The 17,148-nt window shown below is 43.2% G+C and overlaps 2 protein-coding genes across 2 annotated transcripts in view; both read left to right on the top strand.

Annotated features, from left to right (window-relative positions):
- TMTC1 (transmembrane O-mannosyltransferase targeting cadherins 1) overlaps positions 1 to 14,657 on the top strand; it is a 154,090-nt gene extending 139,433 nt beyond the window's left edge. The window contains exons 15-21 of the mRNA XM_085324129.1: positions 3,827 to 3,929; positions 7,170 to 7,305; positions 7,955 to 8,099; positions 8,537 to 8,674; positions 9,087 to 9,209; positions 9,981 to 10,058; positions 10,764 to 14,657. Coding sequence (XP_085180255.1) covers positions 3,827 to 3,929; positions 7,170 to 7,305; positions 7,955 to 8,099; positions 8,537 to 8,674; positions 9,087 to 9,209; positions 9,981 to 10,058; positions 10,764 to 10,904 — 864 coding nt within the window. The 3' untranslated portion in view covers positions 10,905 to 14,657. The remainder of the gene's footprint in view (positions 1 to 3,826; positions 3,930 to 7,169; positions 7,306 to 7,954; positions 8,100 to 8,536; positions 8,675 to 9,086; positions 9,210 to 9,980; positions 10,059 to 10,763) is intronic.
- The window catches only part of OVCH1 (ovochymase 1), a 30,050-nt gene continuing 26,188 nt past the window's right edge, over positions 13,287 to 17,148 (top strand). Inside the window, exon 1 of the mRNA XM_085324128.1 lies at positions 13,287 to 13,363. Within this exon, the coding sequence (XP_085180254.1) occupies positions 13,287 to 13,363 (77 nt within the window). The remainder of the gene's footprint in view (positions 13,364 to 17,148) is intronic.

Genomic DNA, 17,148 nt, shown 5'->3' with positions numbered 1-17,148 from the left:
CTCTGCAAGCTGCTCCTTGCCCAGCTGTCCTAGTGACTGCAGTAGGAGCTTCCCAAAAATATGCACTGCTCCCCGTGGCTGYGGGCTGCTGAATGATGCTGTGCAGTTCCCGGAGGGGTACAGGCATAGACCTTGGCAGCTTCAGTCCAAAGGATGATGTATGTGCCAGGAGGGAGAAGAGGGATCCTGTTTTTCGGTTTGGGTTTCTCCTTCTTGCCTGAGCAATAGTTTCCAAAAGGGCTAAAAGTTACAAAGCAGTTTTTCTTTCTGCTTGTTGCCTAGAGTTCTCCTTGCACCTCTTCAGCTATGACTGATGCCAGGCAGTATGCACAAAACTAGCCCAGCAGGCTGCATTAACAGRCTCGCCATGCAGCTTTGAGGAAGGGAGTATGAACTAGTTCCTTCCCATGGGGATGTGAGAGAAAAGGGGCTGAAGTGCTAGAAGTTGCATATTTAAGTAGCTCTCATRAGGTGACCATGCTTGTGACAAACTCCTGTTCCTTTAGCTTCGTGCTATGGCTAAGAAGGGAGGAAGCAGGTGGAAGTGACAGAGTGAAATAGTGTCCTGATTGCCTTGGTTGGGCCTGGACATCGTATTCCCCTGTAATTTAAAGGCTCTGAGTCTGAAAACAGGCCTACAGTTCTTTTCCTTCTGCAGTTGTGAAAAATGCTCTTAAGAGGAATGTCCCATGCTCCAGGGAATTAGCCTGTAACTCAGTGTAATTGCCCTTTTCTCTCCTTGATGGTTGATTCTGAAACCAGAGCAGACTTCAGGGAAAAAACAAAAGAAAGAACACATTGTATAAAACAGTTTGCCTTGTCTGTGCCTTTTATAAATGCTTGTCTTCTTACAGCTTTTTCTACTTGATCTCATGACTCAGTCACAGTGCGCAGCTATATTCCATGACAGTCTATTGCCATTTCAGGGCTGCTAATATCAGAAATCAAACATTTTTGTTTGCCAGTTTCACTCTCCTGTAACAACACTGGTTCCCTTGGCTTTACTCTGACTTTCTTGAGTATGCCTTCTTGCCTACTTTTGAAATTTCATCAGCCCTCTCAAGCTACTTGATGGCTTTTTCAAGCTCCAGTTTCTGGAGTTATGGAGTAATTTTTTTTTTTTTTTTTTTTTTTTTAAGAACATCAGCATACCCTAAGAAAAAGAAACTTTTAAACCTAGCTGCAGAGGAAACCCTACAGATGTGACCCAGACATACCCAGACTGAAAAACAGCCATATAAAAAACAGACTTAAAAACCCTGGGGTTCAACTGAGAGATCCTCAGATGCATAATTTTCTTAAAATCATAAAAATCTCATACATTTTTAAAGGCAGCCTTCTGCATTTTGTGAGTTTGATAAACATTTGCTGAAGGTCCAGAAGTGGCATTATTAAGTGTTAATGAGAATCAAGCCTTGTTCTCCTATTGCATTTCTCCTAAGGAGAGGATAGGCTGCTAGGGAAAAAGCTGTGGCATACCCCTCTTAATTTCTGACTGAACTTAATAGAAATACTTGGTTAGAAAAATCATTCCTGCAGCCTTTTAACACCTTAAAATCAGACTGTGCACTGAGCCTGGTGCATGCAAGGTCAGGGTGTTACATGGCAAAAAAGTGTTTTACGAATGCATGCGCAGTGCAACAATGGTAAAAGTATACCTAGTGCTAATTGCCAGTGAGCATGAATACTTCGACTTGGGACACTGCTAATCCAGTTTAACACAGCACTTCCTTGTTTYGAAAATAGAATTTAAGATCAGTAAATTAAATGTCGAAAAACTCTCATGTATACATGCAAAGCCACATACAGCTGCTGAAAACTAAAATTAAAGGAAAAGAAATCAACACAGAAATCTCTGAAAATATACCTGTAAACRTCTGTTTGACACAGATATTTTCTGAGAAAGCTGCTCATCATTTTAGTCAGTTTTGATGATTACTACACTTTTCCTGACCCCACAGACTAATGATGTTAAATCCATATAAATTTACYCTAAATGTCCAAATTTAAGCACTTCTTAAAAATGTTTTTTGGTGTTTTATCATTTTCTATCTTTTCTTCTGGCTGACCTTTATCATGTAAATGTGAAAGCATTTAACTGTGACAAACCATTTGCTTTCATCAAGTCATAGTCTTCAAATACTATTAATTCCAGCTTTCAAGTTCTGAAATAGGAGGTAAGAAAGGAGTCCATGCATTTAAACAGACGACATGCTGCTGTCAGGTCACCCCTTAAATCCAGAGAGAGCCCAGTAAGCTGAGATTTGCAGGTTTTGAGGAGAGAAGAAATCAGAGCTGGACTAAACAGCAAAACCAGGTCTGTTTCCCACAGTGAATTAACAAAGTTGTCTGAGAAAAATATTTTTTCAAGGCTTGCCTTGGCTGCCTTGGTGTGTGGGACCGTCCAAGAGGACACTGTCTGCATGAAGCCTGGCTCCTTGGAAGGTCACTAGGGGCACTAGTGGGGCAGTACATTAGCGGACCTGTCTCTYGTTTCAGTGTGGGTTCAGCTGCTGACTGTGAGATTTCCCTGGATGTCTCCAAGCCCACCTCAGCAGAGCGCCCAGTGGCCTGTTTCACCCAGGGCTTCAGGAAGAAGCCTGAGGGAGTTGTCTTCACGGGGCTTTTCCAGCCCATCTGCGTGGACAAATTGAGAAAAGAGTCTTGCTACTGGAGGTTTCACCCTCTGCACCCTGCTTGCTTCCGCTGTAAAAAGCCTTCTCTCCATAAATAACACCTCAATACTAAAGCTCTAACATTAGGGAGGAGAAAAATGCAATAACTGTGGTGTTAGTGAGCGTGCAGGCAGCTGGCACGTACTGTCTGGCTAGAGGGAAATGAAAACCTTATTAGGTTGCTGCTTSATCCAAACTAGACACCTTATTTTCATTTCAGGACCTGGATGCCCRTGCACATAGTGCAGACTAGACAGGGCATGGTCCATGGAGTGCCCACACAGGCAAGATGATCCCTCCAAAAAGATCTGTAATTTCTAGAAACTCTCAGCACCCTCAAACCTCRTTGAAATCTGTGCAAAATGAAAAGGCTCAGCCCATCTGAAAATCAGGCCGATGATCCCAGTGAGCTACATCTCACGCATTGACAAACCCTGCTTTTAACATGAATCTGCCTGATTTGCCCCACTCCCTCCTTGCCCCCAATCTTCCTCCTCCTTCCCCCATTCCCTGCACTAGCTCTCTCTATCCTCCAGCTGTCACRCACACACCAGGATTTTGTTCCTTGTGTTTTTCCTGCTGCTTAGAGAACCAAGAGCAGAGCTCCTGAGAGAAAAAGCTAGCCAGCAAGATGCTTATTAAACAAATAAATTAAAATGTATCAGCCCCCAAATGACAGATATTTCTTAATCCTATCTGTGCATTTCTCAGCTGACTGTGTGCCTGGCTGAGTCTCACTAACATTACACCCAGGCCACTGAACCTCTTAAAAAGTAACCTTTTGCAGCTGTTATTACTGTTTTACACRTAGCTCCAAGTGCAAATGTATGTGGAGAAATGGTGCCCTGGGGCACCAGACAGTAGATTTTGATCTTTCCATTGCATCCAGATGTGGGGTGTAATTTTGGCCTCCTTGAGGCAGTGACCGCTGCCAGGGAGCTGTAAACACCCAGTCCTCAGGGYTATAGGGCAGCCTAGGACCCCCAGCTACAACACCTTGGCCAGTCCCTGTGGCTCAGCGGGGTGGGCTACTGAGGGAGGTGGCCCCGTGGTGCAGGASTGTAAGTGGGTGTTTTCAGTACGGGCAGGTTTGCAGCTGAGGATGCTGACACTGTTTCTGCCACAGCTAAGACATCTCCTTCTGTTTTAAGGAACGACTTAAAGAAGCAGAGGAGGTTTATAGGGCCGGCATAGAGAATTGTCCAGAGAGCTCTGATCTGCATAACAACTACGGTGTTTTCCTAGTTGATACTGGTAAGTAAGAAGGGGCCAGGGATTTTCTCCCTCTGACTTATTTGCTTTACTTTGTTTTATTTATTAGCACATTTTTAAAAGATTGTCAGAAAATTCCAGAGCAGTGAGTGTGTTTGCACCACAGCTTAGAAATAAATATCCCTGCTCTGCTGAGATGGCACAGTGTACTGAAATTTGCAGTCAAAGCAGTCAGTGTATGGCAGTGGCAATCGGCCCGTTTCCTACAGTGTTTCTCACCATATTAGCACAGGCAGTTGCCTTCTTTAATTTGGACTAGGCAGCATCGCGACAACACTGCCGTTTCTCCAGGAAAGCATAGCCACATAAAACAAAATCCCAGACACACAAATGGATCATTATGGTCTTTGGGGCACTTGCTATGCTACTTGGTGACAAAGCAGCTCTTTGTAAAGGCTGAGTGCTACTGCTGTAAAACAAACATAGCTTTTAAACCAAAATCATCCGTAGAAACAAAACCTAAGATCCTGTGGGGTGAATTGATTTCTCAGGAGCTCCATAATGAAATACAAAGCCTTTCTCTTTTGGGCTGCTCGTTCCCATCCAACTTCCAAGGATTCAGGCACTTCTTGGCATTCACATAATTAAAAAAAAACAAAACAAAACACCCCCCCACTATAATTGCCAGTTTTTATTGACAGCTTTATAAGCAAGTCCAAGTCTGAATTGAGAAACTACCWGTAGAAACCAATTACTCCTTTACCCACATCCCTCCAGAGCAGAGCTGAGAGTCACTGATGAAGTATTGCAGGATTAATAAGTGCAGTTACTACCAATTCTGCSCCTTTCACACAGTGCCAGGCTCCAGTAATGCTTGAGAAGGAAGGGCAGTGGCAAGAAGCGGTGTCTGTCCTTCTGTAGGTGATGGTCCTACCTCTGAGCTGATGCTCAGCCGTCATTCTTCTGTGGTATCAGTGTGAAATAAATACAAAGCCAAAATGATGAGTCTTTGTAATCAAAAAAAAAGGAAACATGGCATTAATGATATAGGCGGAGATTCTAAGTTTTTGTCCTGCCAAAATTCAAATTTTTATAATAAAAATTTGTCAGTAATTCCGCTCTGACATTTTGCTCCTTTCTGCTTCCCAACTAAGCTAAGCTGTCTATTCCTTGAAAAAATTATCGATTCCAGTGTAGTGTGCTCCACTTTCTTTTTGCACTTCTGTATTCTTCCAAAGTAAAAACTATTTTTTTTTCTATTTTATTACTACATTTCCCTACATACAAGCAATTAAAAAAAAATACTGAATTTTGAAAATTTAGGCATGATGTGGAAATAATCCTCCTGACCATAAGACAAAATGCAAAGGAAGTAGCTTCCCTGGGGGGTCCTGGCCTTCCCTGGCGGGGCTAGAGGAAATCACCCTGAAGCACCACTCCAGTTCAGTTGCAGGATTTTGTGCAGGAAGCCTCAAGCTGGCGTCAGCTCTGGGGAGCCATACCTCTAGAGGCCTCTGCAGTGGAAGCAGACATTCATAGTGCCTCCCTCAATGACATGCATTACCCCCATGCGTTTAACAGTGTAGGCATTGGCTGACCTTAAGGACTTAAGTGCATGCCCAGCTGCTTCCCAGCATGTTTTGTAGATATGATTTTCGAAAACATCTGTCTGCTTAGCAGCAGGAGCAGAGCGAGGTTGCTGCTGGATATTTAAAAAAAATCCTACCCTGCAAGATATATTGTTGGCCTTTTGAATCTTAAGTGTTTCTGAATCTCCCTACAGACTCTTCTCTCCTTTAAAGGAAAGACTGAGACATGTTAATGTTACTTTTATGTTGCATAGATAATCTCAAGAAAAATCAAACTAAATCTGAAATGCTATGAAAACAGAAATTCAGCGTCTTAATGTTCAGTGCCCCAACAAATGCAGGCTGTTTTCAAAAGTTCCTTTTTCCAGCTAGAAATGGAATTAAATACACTTTAAATTTGATTTGACTTAAAAAACCCAGTGCTCTAAGGTTTTGCTGGTGGACAAAGCTCCATGAGTGTCGGTTTTCATCAGAAATATTTGGCCTAAACTATGCAAACTAGTTAAATTACCATTGTGGCTAAAAATTTAACGTTTGCATTGCTGAAATGTCAGGACTTTTAACAGTGACCCGTTAACGTATTTTGTAGTTAGTATGCAGGCTGTGTCTGCCGAAAGCACTGCAAGGTCCTTCAGGAGGAAAGCCGTTATTTAGAGAAATAAAAATACGCTTTTATAAGTAGAACTTAAGGTCTCCGGCATAGTGGTCTGGCACCTTTCTTCAATTCAAACTGAACATTGGCATTTCCTAAAAGTATGAGACACAGTTGTTATAGGTTTTCGAGGTCATTTGCAGTGTTGTATTTTGTTGCAGTGTTTGGTGATGTCATGGGTTGTAGAACCTTGCACAGGTAGATGTTTTCTTGCAGTGGAGCAGTGCCACCCAATGGCTCTTCTGAAACTTGGCGATGGTGCCTGTATGCTCCAAAACAGGCATCCTAGGCACCTGCTGTCCTGGATTTACTGCACCAAAGTGGGATTTAGCTAGTTACTGGCACCTACTCCCATTCTTTTTGAGCCACGCACAAAGACTGAGTAAAGCCAGACACAAAAGAGGTACAGAGAATACTCTGTTTTAATAGAGCTGTAACTGCTTGCAGCCCTGATTGGGTTATCAGGTATATGTGGCAGCTTGTTTTCTGTGTCCCTTGCCCACTCCCAAATGGGTGGTGGGACAGTATGGGAGAGACCTAGGTGGAAGAAGGCTCTCCTGGGAGATGGGATCGATGATTTGGTGACTTTGCAAATTGTTTGGTGTACAGCAGCAGCAGGGCAGAGTGCGAGATACCCACCCGGTGATACCCTGCAACCGACTGGGGAGCTGTTCCCTGCAGTGTGTATTCCCGGGGGATTTCAGGATTTCTGTCCTTACACGGGAGTACCTTCCCCGCRGAGTGTGGTACGAGGTGTGCTTTCAGTCAGGAGTTATCTTCTGGTGACTGTACCCAGGAAGTGAAAAAACCTACATGAACTAAACCTATTTCTCAGGATCRTCTTTGAATGTTCACCCCTACATCATTATTTGGACAGCAGTTTTGCTTACTCTTAGTCTCTAGAAAGGCTGAGGCAGGATTTCCTCTCAAAATGGTTCCCAAGCATACCGTAGCTGAAAGAAAACCCAAAGCATTACCGCATGCTGAAGTTGCTTGATGATTTTCTTGAGGCACCTGCTTAACAGCTGTTTTCCTGTGCAGGGGCTCCAGAGAGGGCTGTGTCCCACTACAGACAGGCCATCCGCCTGAGCCCAAATCACCATGTCGCCATGGTGAACCTGGGCAGACTTTACCGCTCTTTGGGTCAGAACAAAGAGGCTGAAGTATGGTACAAAAGGTAAGAGCTTGAGCTGAGAGACCGATGTTTCCCTTACTCCCAGGTATGGCTTGTCCTTGCTAAAGGGCCTCATTAAAAAGTTTGGTGACGTTTCACTCTGTCAGTGTAGTGTTTGCATTTTTTTCTCCCCTTCTCCATTCATCTGAAATAGGGTTTGCCTTTGCTTAGTTGGCTATTTAGTGGGAGTGCTTTGTGGGTAAGCCCTGACTCAGGCAGTGCTGACTTCCCTGGACTGTTCCCAAGCTGCCCAATGTACAGTGCTACTTCCGACTGGAAATTCAGGCCCTTCCCAGCAATGCACCAACATTGCCTGCTGGTATGAAACAGAGTGGACTATTTTTTTTTCCTCCTTTTTGGCATCCTGATTTGTGCTTGTACTCCCTTGGTTCTGCCACTGTCAGCCTTCCCCACCCCTACTGCTTGTTTGCCCACACTTTGGAGGTGGTCCTCCCTTGTCCTAAGCTTGCCAGAGGAATGGCTGCCAGGGCACCCACATCCCTCCCCACGGACTGCAGACTGTGCTTCCCAGGGTGGGACCGTGCCATGCAGAGTGCAGAGATTTGCTGCTCCGTCCTGGTTCAAACCACACCTTACTCTTTTGCTTTGATCCACAAATTACCTGGAAACATCTCTTTTTCCCAACATACAGGGCACTGAAGGTATCCCGGAAAGCTGAAATCCTGTCCCCCCTTGGGGCTCTGTATTACAACACTGGGAGGTATGAAGAAGCTTTGCAGGTTTATAGAGAAGCTGTAGCACTGCAGCCTTCAAACAAAGAGATCCGACTGGCGCTGGTGAGTGCAGRACTAGCACGCCCAGGACAGGTCCACGACACGCTATTGCTATGGAAAGGGATGGCCATATTAGTGTAACAATTACCCAAGGCTGAAGCTCTGCAGAGAGGCCAGACAGTAGTTGGCTATATATCCATGTGGGCCATCAAGCAAACGTCTCTTCTTGTTTCCTGCTCGCACCTTTCTGACCTCAGACTCTGTYTCAACCGCCACCTTTCCGGCTGAGCAGAGTCTGTCATAGATTAAATCTGACCTGCCCCTTACTCACTACGAAGGATTACTGCTAGGCTTTCTGGCTTTCCTTGATGAACAGTGGCACTGTCAACCCCTGCCTTGCCACATAGCAGGAGGCCAGGACCATTTACTGGGTACAACATGGTATATTAAAGGAGACTGAGTCTTTAAAAATTGTAACTCTTCATAATGTGGATCTCTAGGCCCAGGTTTTGGCAATGATGGGGCGGACAAAGGAAGCTGAAAAGATGACAAACCGTATACTCTATGAAGATGTGGAGTGTCTGGAGTGCTACCGCCTTCTATCAGCAATCTACAGCAAGCAGGAGCACTATGCTAAGGTACAGAGTTCTCTGTATGCTGGTGACCCAAGGGCTCACACAAGCGCTCAGGTTGAATTTTGCACTCTGGCTCTCCAGAGATGTGTCACATGCCTTAGCACACATGCAGTACATTTAGTTCTTTTACTAAACCCTTTTGTTTATCCAGGTAATAAACTAAAGCTAAGCAGCATGATTTACAAAGGTCGTGAGCCTTTGCTGTGCCTGCCACTGTCAGCCCCGCTGTACATCAGCTGAAGGCATCTAAAACTCTCATTTCCAAATGTGATAACAGTGTGGGGCAAATGAGGGAATGGAGTGATGATTTGTTGTTACTCTGGCTCCTTTGCTGAGAGACCCTTGTGGTGGGATGAGCATGAGAAGATGAAAGGAGCAGAATACAATAATACAATGTCCTCTTGCTTTTTCACAGGCACTTGAAGTTATAGATAAAGCTCTTCAGCTAAAACCAAAGGATCCAAAAGTCCTATCAGAGCTCTTTTTCACTAAAGGAAACCAGCTAAGAGAGCAGAATCTCCTTGACAAGGCTTTTGAGGTATGACTGCTCTAAGCCCAGTAGGTAGTTTTATAGGTTAAAGAATAGAGTTAACTCATTGCAGCTAATACTCCATGCTGCATGCACAAGAGTATTGACCTTGGGAGCTCATCGGTTCACCAGAGGTACAACTAAAGCTATGGAACAGTGCTGTCTTTGCTAGAGTTAGTTACAACTGTTTTTCTTGTTAGAGGACTGGTTTCTATACCTCCCCACTGCCTTTTTTTATTAATGTGTGGAAATACAGTCTGCCTTGAGAGGTTAAGTACAGAGTCATGGTGAGACTACGGAGGAGCCCAGGCCCTATCGTACTGACTGGAGACTTGGTCCATCTGTCCCCAGCCCCTCTTGCTGACAATGGCCAGCTCCATGTGACTYAACTGGAAGCTTGGGGACCCTGTGAGAGGCCACCGTATTATTATATTTCACCTCATTACTTAGTAACTAAGAGATCGGTTTATCCTAAAGCAGGCACCTGCTGGTGATGTGCAGGACACCCCTGTGGTGCTGGGCAGCAGGGAGAGGGTCACAGATGTGGTTTGGTTCCTCATGTGATGCAGTGGACACAACAAAGCCTGTGAAATGAACTCAGTGAGGAAAAAGTACAATGTGTCATCTCTACTAAAAAAAAGACTGAATTTCAGCATGTGTATTGTGTAAGAATTTTAAACTGTATTTTAAATGGATGCAGGGAGGTTTCTTTCCCCTCTTTCAACTGGCTTTGACTGAAGATTCAGACTTCTAGCCTAAAAATGTTTCATATTTGTTTAGAGCTATAAACAGGCTGTGGAACTCAACCCAGACCAAGCACAAGCCTGGATGAACATGGGAGGCATTGAACACATCAAGGTTTGAAAGTTTTACTTTTCCTTAATCTGTCTAGTGCAGGAACCACTACTCAGGACAGAAAGCTAAAATTACCTTAGACCACCAAGAGCTATGTATTTGTGGGCAGTAAGTGACCACAACATATATTGTCCAAAGAAGAAGAAACTCTATTCCAGTCCCAGCTAGAATTTCCCTACCAGGTTGCTTGGGAATATATGTCCTGTAATTTAAACATTTAAATCCATGTTTCAGGAGGACAAGCAGCTGGTTCATCTCCAAAGTTTTTCAGCTTTAATTGTTGACCTGCCTTAGAAAAATCTCCCCATGAGTCAACTTCTAAGATTCCTCTCTACCTAGTTCATTTAATGAAGATGTCTGATGTAGAATACTGACTTGACATTATGGAAATACATGTACAGCCCTGTGGCTGCATTTTTTTTTTTTTTGAATACTTCAGCTTATCATTATGATTTGTGTCTTAAGTCCCACTGCGTGATGTCCTCAAGCTATCCTATCTGTGAGTAAAACTAACTACTTCTTGCCATGGGTGTTTGATCTAATTTAGGCTAATAGCACTAGGTGATCCATTTCATAAAGAAGCGTTACCAAATAATTTCAAGTTTAGAAAACTCTTTTTTCTTTGTGTTATGATGTTCACCATTCCAAGGAATGAACTTTTCTATGTCAGGGAATGTGAATGAGATCTATCACTCTTTTTCTTCRTAGGGGAACTACGTCACTGCTCGTAGCTACTATAAGAAAGCTTTACAGCTGGTTCCAAACAGCAAGTTGCTGAAGGAGAATCTAGCCAAACTGGATCGATTAGAGAAGAGGTTACAAGAAGTCCAGGAGAAAGATCAGACATAGCATTCAACCACCAGTAGAAAGAAAGTCGTGTTCCTTGAAGAAGAGTAAGATGGAAGCCTAAAAGTGACACTGAAGGAACTTTGATATGATTCAGAATTATGGAAGGCAAATTTTGGCTGCATGTTTGTTTGACCAAAGTTACAGGAGACATTCAGCTCATATGATGAGACATGCTGGAGAATGAATAAAAACCTCCCTGTAGCCAAGATTCATGTTTAGGTTGAACCCATCTTAGTCACACAGGTAGTGTGGGTGGGACATATACCTTTAATATCTTGGTTATTGCTGGGGAAGCTGTGGAGACAGAGCACTCATCAACTGCCATGAAGGTGAAGTAGCACCTGTTGTTACTCAATGCAGATTCAACTAGTCCACGTAAAGTACCACTGATGGGCTATATTGCAAGTGCTGCCAGGTCCTTCTGAACCAGGAAGATGGCCATAATGGTCATATAAAAGGCTTTCAAGGGGTTAATGTTGAGGAAATGGTGGCCACTTTTACAACTCTAAATGTGACTTGGAAGTAATCCTAAAGAAAGAGAAAATTGTGTCTGAATATCACCTTAGAAGGATGATTCTACAATTAGGACAAATGATCCTCTGAGGAAAAAATGCAGCTGAATGTTTTACTCATAGGATAGTCATTTTGTAATAATTCAGGTTCACGATATCAGTATTGTTAAATGTCATATGGCTTTACCCTTTGCCCTCTCCCTCCAGGCCAAGTAATTATTACTCCGAAAAAGCTGGAAGCATCCAAAAACAATGTGAAGCTCTAGAATTATTTGTCCTCCTACCCAGTCCCCAGTAAAAAACGAATAAACAAACAAAAAAACCCAACTAATCTGATCAACATAGGAGGTAAAGTAAAGCCACAGAGAGATTAAGTAGGATTTGGTAGGCTGGAAAGGTACTAAGGAGGCTTTTTATGGGTGTGCAGGGATGAAGCCCATTTATCACGGTGATAACACTGATAAAACACATTGTCAAAGTGTTCTCGCCTCCTCCCCCAAGAGATGCAGAAAATGAGCTATAGCTGATCAGTCATAAATCTATATTTTTAAATACTGAAGTGGGGAAGTGAGTTCTCTTCAGAACTGAGGATTTTATTTTTGAGCTTTATTTATTTAACTTATAATCAAATAATTAATATATTTTGTTATATAAGAATTGGCCAGTGTCCTTCACRGCTGGCCACATGGCTGGGCATTGTGACTCATATTGTCTGAAGTCAGAAAATGCAGCACCACCAAGGCATGCTTCAGTAATTTGCCCTGGTGGTATTTCTAAAGCATATGGCTGTAAAGTATGTTGGACCAAACTATCATTGCAATAACAGCACTTCTACTGGCTCCAATTGAGTTTGCACCAGTTCAGCACAGAAAACATGAAGGGTTGGTGGGACAGTGCTTGRTGCCACTGTCTTTCAGCTTGGACAGCTGGGTAGGTCATCAGCTTATTCCTCTTGTAGCAGGAAACTGCCATAAAGCTTGTTATATTTGAGCTTGATTTTGCTCACTCTCGACAGAAGGGCAACCCAGAGCTTGCTTAGGGAGAAGCCCACGTGGTGAAAGCCCTTGCGGTGCCTGGGCTTAGCCAGTGCTGACTGGGTGTCTCCTTCACAAGCACCAGGTTCGCTTTATAAGGGGAGAGAGCCACATGCTGGTGGCCTCGTTGGAAAAGCTCAGTCCAGAATCCCAGCCTGTGCCCATAGCTGGCCAGAGAGTGGCTCATCCAGTCAATGGGAAGGAGAAGAGGTGGTCAGAGGAGGAAGGCTGGTGCAGACAGGTTCCTGGGCTTTCCCCCTTCAAATCAACTTCTTTAGTCTCAAGAGAGCAGCTGGGACCACAGCCCATGCATGCACATTTTGAGCTAGCAAATCTTCTCCTGTCCCCCCCAGGCCTAACAGCCTACTTTTCTTTCCAAGTCACGGGCTTGGGCTGGGTCAGCAACCATTCTGTCACACAACTTTTATGGCCATAGACTTACTGACTGGGTTTATGCAGAGGCCTAGTGCAAGTGCTCTGCTAGGTCCTTCCCACGGAGCAGTTCTCAGGTGTCCAGCATTGCACTGCCAAGGCGTTGGCAATGCTCTGTGGACACAGCATGGGGAAACCAAAGTTTAAACAGCCTCTGAGAGCTATCATTTCCCTGGTGGGCAATGCATAATTATAGATGGTTYGTAATGGAGGTATTTAGAGGTGCTCAGGCCGTGCTGAACTGCAGGGAAAGTTAGCTGCTTCTGAACTGGGCATCACAGGTTCCCTGTCAGGGTCTCTCCATGACAGTGGCAGTAAAAGGCATYGTACTCACATAAAGCTCGCTGCCTTTTCCCAAGGAAAGCCTCTCTTCCAGCACTGGCCCCAGCCTATGATGCTGCGGCATGGCGGCGAGTTCGGCAGTGACGGAGCTGCAGTTGGTGCAGACCCTGAGAGCATCATTGTACAAAGCCTCCCATATGTGGGGCATATGCAGAGAGCACGCCAACACCTAGCCAAAGGGGAGGACCATGGCTCGTTTAAGAAGGTGTATGAGCTGTAAACTTAGTCTCAAGAAGGCAGGTTAAATAAAGACTATATATTCTACAAGCCACACACCAGTATGGCTTTAAATTGTGGCCAATGAAACATATTTTTCAAATATAAAAGAAGATGTATTTTTTATAGCAGTGCTTTGGAAGGGAGGTGACTTACTTACTTAGTTTTATGTTTTCAGTTTTGATGTAGTTGAGTTTGTCTTTCCTGAGACACCTAGTGCTAATGGTGATCTCATTCTTGTCCTAGAATCCGATCAAAGCCATCTTGACCTCCTAAAACTGATGCATATGCAATGTAACTGATGCTTTTAGGTGTCCCTGTGAGCTCCTGGAAAAAGAATTACCTTTTTTTGCCAGGCTAGCTTACCTGTGAAAGGATATAGGGAAACCATCCTCCCAGTGAGGGAGGCAGTGTTACTGGAAGGAATGTCATATGTTCACCCAGAATTAGGCAGGTAATATATCCATGTAGTTTAATCCCAAGTAAACTGCATTACGTTTGTATGCTGAAAGGTTGAGTCTCCACATCTGTGAGCTGGGTTTATGGTCATTATAGGGAGAGGAGGGGTCATTAATGAACCCCCCCCCATTCCTGAAGTAGCACTTTATAGCCCACATCTATGCAGGATGGCAGTCTGCAAACTGGGAGAGTATTTGGTGAATGACTCAGGCCACAAGCTACCAAAGTAATTAAACCCTTGTGAAGATTTGAGCTCACTCTCTGTCTCATTGACTTCCATGCTAAAATGCTGTGTTTATCCAGGACATTAATCTTGTGAAAAGTTTGCTGTAGGTGAAGAAGAACAATGCATTATAACATGAGATGGGTTACCTCCACTGAAAAAAAAAATGTTATTGTGAAGATAAATAGAGCAAATTTGCTTGTGATAAACCGGTTACTATCCTAATTAATCATAGGAAATGGTCTCTTCTTTTAGCATTACACAGTTCATCAAATAACGAGTTCTAAGTACGCTGGTTTCTGCTGAGGGCATGGTGCTCATGCATGGTTAGCAGAGATTACAAAGTAACAAATGGCTGATGCTCTGTGTAGTGGCAGCGGGGCTCATTCTGTGTTGAAATGGCATTGGCTAAACCTCAACAGTTGTGTGGATGCTCAGCAATATTAAAGTGGAGAATTAAGACAAAGCTGGTTAGAGAGGACTCTTGTGTAATTACTATTCATTTCAATCATAAATAAAAAACAAAATAACTGTGTTGCTTTTTCCCTTCTTTATGAATAATATTTTCAGCTGATGTATTTTGTTTTATTTTCTTGCTTATTTAAAGTCCAGTATTCTTTGCCTCCATTCCTTTTCCATCCCTCAAGATAAATGATGCAATGCGGGGAAATTTTAGGTCTCTTGTATATTCTTTGGATTAGCTTTTCCTAAAAATGTGCAGGCAAGTTGTTTTGACCAAGCAGGGAGTGAATGCAGGAGTGAAAATGGTCTTTATTCCAGAGCTCTGGATGAGGATGGGGTGTGTGTGCGTGCATGCTAAGTCAAGCGCTCCACAGTACAGAGCCTAACTTGCAGGGGAGGCTGGACATACATACCTGGCACTGTCTAAAACTCACAAAAGCTTCTCAACACRTATGGAAAGCAAGCCAAATATGGTGCACTCTGTTTGCTGAAAGAAGACAATTATCATTCTAATTTTAATAATTAGTACAACTGATGAGAATTTAATTGTATGATCCCTTTCCTTGCTTGTCCTCCAGCTCGGTGAAACAGTTGGCATGTGCTGCAGTCTCCTCAAACTGTATGTGCATTAAATTGACCAAGTGTTCAATTTCTGTTTTTCACACATGAAATTATGTACAATCTTTGGAAAAAATCTAGCCCTTAGAGGTTTTTTTTCCCCCCTTTCTCTTGTAGCAGTTTTAAAATGTCCTATTTTGCTTTCATGTACATTTAAACCCAGCAGAAAAAAAAAAGAAAAAAAAAAAAGAAAAAAGAAAAAAAGAAAATTATGCTTGGCATTCACTAGTGTCTCAATGTGGCAAAGTTGTGTCAGACTATCTTGATAACTTTGTGCAAAAGTTCATTGCCATATTTGTACTGACTTGCTGAAAATTCTTTTCTGGGAAATAGCCCCAATGGTATCCTCTGTAAAAGTTATGACTTCTACAAGTATATTACTGTAGAAATCTCTGCCTGAAGTGGATGTCATGCTGCGTGTTCCTATCACATGGGAGTTTTTGCATTGGCTGTTGTTCGTATGGTTCTTATTTCTGTACCTAATTTTTTTAATGAGTTGTGCATATCTTTTTTAAAAAAAGACCAAGGAAACAACCCATGGATTTGAAATCTTTCAAAAATAAATTCACACTTAGTAGCAGCTGGATGTATGTCAGTGGTAAAGGAATTTTCAAAGTCTGCTTTTTCACTGTGGGATTTATGGATAGATTATGCTCGAAGTCTTTGCAAAAGAAAATGTATGTAAATGTCTATTTTATATAAAATGTAAGAAAAATAACTGATGTGTCTAGTTTTTTCTGTTGGCTATAAGATTAGTCCCTTCCTTAGGACCAACCAGGAATAGATGCTTCTAGAGATGGAAGGGCCTAAGATTCTTACTCCAGTTGACTTATGTTTTACTGCCCAAAGAATTCAAATGATTGCTCACATAGGAGCAACTATAGAGCACATGTATTGGAGTCTGGCCATATAAAATATAATACAGTAGGCATTTTTTGGAGCCTGAGCATGAGAAAGGATGAGGGCTGGTGCTTACATTGTCTTGAGGATTTGGAATTATTATACTGTTATGAGTTCTYCATGTCAGGGATTACACATCTGTAGGAAAAGCAACAAACTAACTTCAGTCTACAGAGTGTAAAGAGAAGAGACAGAATGGAAAAGAAAAAGAAATTCATTATGTTCTAATTCCCTCCTTCAGATTGTTGGTTTTTCTGGGACCTGTCCTGGCATATCTTCCCAGATATTCCTGCATGCTACCAGGAATTGGGAGAGCAGATGGTGATATAGATACCTCTGCTGAAAATGGACCTGGAAGAAAACTGCCACACAAGCCATACTGTTTTCTGCCATCTTGGTGTGTGCATAACCCTTTGTAGCACGAATGGGAATTGCATGTTTGCTTTGAAGTTGGATATAGACAGTGCAGGATTTCTTAATGGAGCTTGTTATCTAACCCTCCCTCCTACCACCTAGGTCCTAGTTCTGTACAGTTGAAGGGCTTCTTACTATAGCAGAGAAAGAAGATGTACTACCAGATCGTAGCCTGGATCCTCCCCTCTGGAGTAGCATGCAGGTTTTATCCTTTCAGCAAAAAAATGATGAATACAGCCAATGCCAATGGCTTCTTCTGTTGCTCGAGCAGTCTGAAGAACCATAACCACCTCAGTGGCATGGGAATGATGGAAAGACTTGGATTTTTGTCATTTCTATTAGCACAGGAGAGGGGACATTCCCACCAGCGGTCCTGCTGACAGGCCTGAAGGCAGGTAGTGCCAGTGGGGACAGACAGTGGTCCAGCAGACAGGGACAGGCTGCGTAGTGCTTGCCTCCTCCAGGCCATGCAGCCCCCAGCTGTTCAGCATCTCCCCCAGGACCACTGGCTTACCAGTTAGATTGACCAGGAGAAAAAAAAAAGGGGGGGGGGAGATTTTTGTGTGCTTTCTGCTGCTTCTGAGCAATTTYCTTTGGTAAGGGAGAACATTTCTGCACCCTTGTTGGCACTG

The sequence above is a fragment of the Rhea americana genome, unplaced genomic scaffold (genome assembly GCF_003343005.1).
Source record: "Rhea americana isolate MKP2758 unplaced genomic scaffold, rheAme1 scaffold_9, whole genome shotgun sequence".
Taxonomy (NCBI): Eukaryota; Metazoa; Chordata; class Aves; order Rheiformes; family Rheidae; genus Rhea; species Rhea americana.
This window is presented reverse-complemented; position numbering and strand designations above follow the sequence as displayed.